A 5,000-nucleotide genomic window follows, 5' to 3' on the forward strand; every position below is an offset into this window, starting at 1 on the left:
CTTTGCTTAATTGACCAAACCCCATCATTCTTTTACTAGTCTGACATTAGTTCTGGGATGTGTGGCTAGCTTTCAGGATTCTAACTGTTACAATATGTGTTGTTATGGTAGTTTCAGAGTGGAAAAAGTGAGTGGATCAGTTTACCCCCAGCTGGTTCACTTTACCCCCTTAATTTTTCTGGTCTGTCTCAGTTTACCCCACAGCTGGGGTAAAGTGAGCTACATGACAACTTTTTTAAAAACAATCATATTTTCACTGCCCTTTGTCTTGAAAAAATTCTGCTAATGCCCATTTATAGGAAACATCCTGAGTTAATGGGAAATGTGTAAATTTGAGTGATAAATCATTTTAGCTCGCTTAGAGGGGAGCAAATGTAAAAAGTGGCTCAGATTACCCCGTTCTCCCCTACTATAAAAATAATTAAGTTACTTCAACATTAACATTCACATTTCTCACTCACTGTCGATTCAATATTTCTTGACACCCCCACGCACTGTTTGTAAAAAAGTTATATATTTTATGAAAAATAAAATAATATACTCAATTCGCTGCTCATTCTGACTTCAATTATCACCTTGCTTGTATCCAAGATACAATGATTAAGCCAATTTAACAGCAACATTCACATTTCTCACTCACTACTGATTCAATTATTCTTGAAACCCCTATGCACTGTTTGCAAATATTTTTTTTTCTTTTAATAAATAAGAAAATACTCAACTGGCTGTTTATCCTGCCAATTTATTAGATTACATTTAAAATACATTTAAAAGGGGCGCCCTTAGCTCAGTTGGTAGGGCGTCCCCCCCATGGGCCTCGGCCAGCAGCGGACCCTGGTTCGATTCCAGCCCGCGGTCGTTCTCTGCATGTCACTCCCCTCTCTGCCCCATTTCAACTCTGTCTCGACACTATCAATAAAGCATAAAAAATGCCAAAAAAATATCTTAAAAAAAAAAAAAAAAAAAAATCCTGGCCTTTCCCAATAAATAATGATTAAGTTACTAATACATTCAGTATGTACTTTGACATGTCTCCAAACCCTTTCTGCTCAGTCACACTACATCCTAAAACTTCATTCAAGCTACGTTAAAAAAACTAAAGTGTACTTACTTGATGCTGACATCTTAGCAGAACGCTCCTCCGTCAGAATAGCAGTTGTAGAGACAGAGATGAGCTCACTGTAAGGGAGGTTGGGTTCTGTGTTTATGCTAGAACACTTTCCAAGCCCAACCCCAATGTTCAGGTGTTGCAACCTGAATTGTATTGTTAACCATTTCCTTATTTAAATGCTTCTCCGTCACAGTTAATGATGACAGCAGACAGCATAACCTGTTTTCAACTCGGTGTGTGTGTGTGTGTGTGTGTGTGTGTGTGTCATATGGACTGCGTCAGTTTGAGTTTATACATGTTAATGACTAATATCCACCCAGTATTATGATTGTATTTCACTATATACTACTATGCTACTACTTTGAATACTCTGAGGTAATATATAGATAGATAGATAGATAGATAGATAGATAGATAGATAGATAGATAGATAGATAGATAGATAGATAGATAGATAGATAGATAGATAGATAGATAGATAGACAATAGCTCAATACACAACCTAGGCTCCGTAAACTGATATGTAAACAGAGGGGCCTCTCTCTTTTTCCAATTTCTTTTTCCCAAGGTACCAATCCACACAGATGTTCCCCTTAAACATAACTATAACCTGTGTGAGTGACAAACAGGTATGTGTTCCTATTCAGTGAAAAGTACATACTGTACAGTTTTTTCTATATGTTAAAGTATGTGTCTGAGGCTAAGCAGGTATAGAGCAGTCGTCCACTGGGTTGCAGGGTCGGTGGTTTGATCCCCCGCCTCCCCGCCACATGTTGGAGGCAGGGGTAAGACACTGAAACCCAAATTGCTCCCGATAGTTAGCTTGCACCCTGCGTGGTAGCTGCTGCTGCTATCGGTGTGTGAATGTGTGTGTGTGTGAATGGGTGAATCTGTACAAAACAATGTAAAGTGCTTTGGGTCTGTGAAAATCAGTGAAAAGTGCCATATAAGTGGAGTCCATTAAACATTTATAAGAACAGGGGACAAGTGTGTGTGTTGGGCCAAATACAAAGTGAATATGTATGCTTAATAGCCTTGAAATTATATAAATAAAAGTATTGTAAGCAAATTTTTTGGATATGAACATAAAGTTTACACAGCTGTACCGTAGAGGGTCCTAGCCATTTTACCCATAAAGGTGCACCAAGGAAATTTCTGTTTGTGTTCATTATTGCGCCCCCTCTGGACTCAAGAGGTAGTGTTTTTACTACGCCAGCTGCAGTTCCTGGTTGAGCGTATACCCATGACAAAGGCATTAAGAAAAACTATATAAAATAGCATTCTTTGCACTGATGGTCTCGTTTGCTGGTACATGTCGTTTATGATCATCAGAGGAAAACTGAGAAATATTTAAAAGCTCCTCGTAGCGCCTTTAAGATCTGAGAGTGTATGCGAGCAGTGAGGGTGAAGAAAAACAGTGATTCGTTGGCTGGACGACTAAACAAATAAACCTTCTCATACGTTTGGTTTGGCAGAACATTGAGGTGATACATCTCTGAGGGCTCATCACTCACACGACACCTGGTCTAGTCATGACACATTGTTATAAAAACACAATTCACTTTCATCATCCATCAAGCACTAAACAGGAGTCCCTTTGTGACATTACCAAAAGGTAACATGCAATGTTGATGGGATAGGCATCCGTACCACTTTTGTTAATAGTATATATATATATATATACAAGATCATTGATTACTTAAAGGTGCAGTGTGTAATATGACATCATCAAGAAAGTTCTACAAAGTTCTAGAATGCAACGCTCCCTGGGTAACCCCAACCCTTTCGAATAAGAACAGAAGCTACAGTGGCCTTCAAGGACAAGAACAATTCTAAATTTTAAACAATGCACCTGATGACATTCCAACTATGACACTTTCAAGATGGCGGCACTAGGCCTTGGTCCAAAATATGCCGACATATGGACATATATGAGACCCTTTCTAAGGGAAAAAATGATCATTCAAAAAAAAAATTCAGCTATTATGCACTAAATTAAATGTACTTATGGATATTATAATTACTTTCTACAAAACTCACAATTCTACACACTGCAGGTTTAAAGGTGCTCCAAGGAATTTTTAGTTTGTGTTGTATCCTTGCGCCCCCTTTGGACAAAAGTGGTAGTGTTTTAACGACACCAGCTGTTGTTCCTGGGTGAGCGTACCAATGACAAAGGCATTAAGAAAAACTACAGTATATACAAATAGCATTTGTTGCACTGATGGTCTCGTTTGCTGTTAGCCTACATGTAATTTATGATCACCAGATGAAAAATTAGACTGTTTCAGAAATATTCAAAACTTCCTTGTAGCACCATTAAATTCTCTAAGGGCTGAGATTTTTTTTTCTCAAAAACATAATTTTCTATGATATTAAGTTATCATGTCATATTTGTCTTGGTCTGTCACTGGCATAGTCAAATCTTAATGTGAATATTGTTATATAGATGTTAGATAAGTGTACTATATACAGTAGGATTTTTCAAACGGCTCATCTCGATAAGAACCTATCATGGCCTGATCACACCAGCAGCCACCTGTTTGTGTGCTGAGATAGTCACTAGACTGGGCAAGACGAAGGATTTAAAAAAAATTGTCATCTTTGAATCACTTCTATCAAACAGTGAAACGTGTTGTACAGCTGTATAGGTGTGTCTGGGTGATGGGCAGGGCAGGGACACTTTGATTCACCACAAACTGTTACTCATAACTTTATATAAAGAAAGATGGTGTTAGTGGATTAACACTCTATTGAGAAAATAAATGTCATAGTGTTCACGTGGATACATCACATGTACTTTTAGGGTCTAAGGGCAGAGGGTGTCACAGATAGATAGATAGACAGACAGACAGATAGATAGATAGATAGATAGATAGATAGATAGATAAGGGCAGAGGGTGTCACAGATAGATAGATAGATAGATAGATAGATAGATAGACAGACAGACCGATCGACAGATAGATAGATAGATAGATAGATAGATAAGGGCAGAGGGTGTCATACTGTATGGAATGTAAAGCCCACTGAGGCAAATGTCTATTTGTGATAATGGGCTATATACAAATAAAACTGATTTGATTTTTTTTTTAGAGAAGGGATTTCTCTATGGTTCTCATTTACATTCTAAACTAATTTCCTTGTAGATCTAGAATTCAGGGTTAAAACTAGAAAACTGTAATTCATACATTTTATTTGTTTTACTGTAAAAAATTGAAGACATTTCTTATAAACTGAAATTACATGGTATCAAGTACTTCACAGCATCAGTTGTCCCATGTATTTTATAGGAACACAGAGTGAGTGATGTGTGTGTGTGTGTGCAAATAAATAGAGGCAGGCACAGCTTCATGACTTAAGAGTATTTTATTCATCCTTATGCACTGACTGAAAAAAATTCAATCTCTTCTCATAAAAACAAAAAAACATAAAGCAATGTTATTGGTGGAGCATTAGAGGACATCTGCTTTCAGTATAAATGAGGTTGTAACCCTCTGTCTGTCTGTCTGTCTGTCTGTCTGTCTGCCTGTCTGTCTGTCTGTCCGTCCGTCTGTAAAAGAGGCATCGATTGTGTTTTAATAACATTTTGCTTATTAGTTATTGATCCTGGAAGTTCAAATCTATCAATATCTTTCCAACCTTACAGCAGTCTTTAACTGTCGAGTTTATTCATTCACATTTCAACTTTTTTTCTCAAGACGCATAATAACATTTTTAAAAAAAAGAACTTTCTCTAATTTTTTGTCTCTCTTCCATGGTTAAATACTCTACTCTTCTGGGACAAAAGACACACACACAGAAGGTTGTGTGTGTGTGTGTGTGTGTGTGTGTTTTGGAAAATAAAATCTAAAATAATTCTGCTTTTTCTTCTTTCCACTCTCTCGCCTA

General features: G+C 37.3%; 2 protein-coding genes across 2 annotated transcripts in view; both read right to left on the reverse strand.

Annotated features, from left to right (window-relative positions):
* Positions 1–1,239, reverse strand: part of LOC307249879 (protein-glutamine gamma-glutamyltransferase E-like) — a 20,452-nt gene extending 19,213 nt beyond the window's left edge. The window contains exon 1 of the mRNA XM_080026766.1: positions 1,112–1,239. Coding sequence (XP_079882892.1) covers positions 1,112–1,124 — 13 coding nt within the window. The 5' untranslated portion in view covers positions 1,125–1,239. The remainder of the gene's footprint in view (positions 1–1,111) is intronic.
* Positions 1,240–4,523: 3,284 nt separating this feature from the next.
* The window catches only part of ccndbp1 (cyclin D-type binding-protein 1), a 12,016-nt gene continuing 11,539 nt past the window's right edge, over positions 4,524–5,000 (reverse strand). The window contains exon 11 of the mRNA XM_080027057.1: positions 4,524–5,000. This exon is cut by the window's right edge and continues 1,292 nt beyond it. The gene's annotated coding sequence lies outside the window, so the exon portion shown is untranslated.

The sequence above is a fragment of the Ammodytes marinus genome (genome assembly GCF_949987685.1).
Source record: "Ammodytes marinus genome assembly, chromosome: 4".
NCBI classification, from domain to species: domain Eukaryota; kingdom Metazoa; phylum Chordata; class Actinopteri; order Uranoscopiformes; family Ammodytidae; genus Ammodytes; species Ammodytes marinus.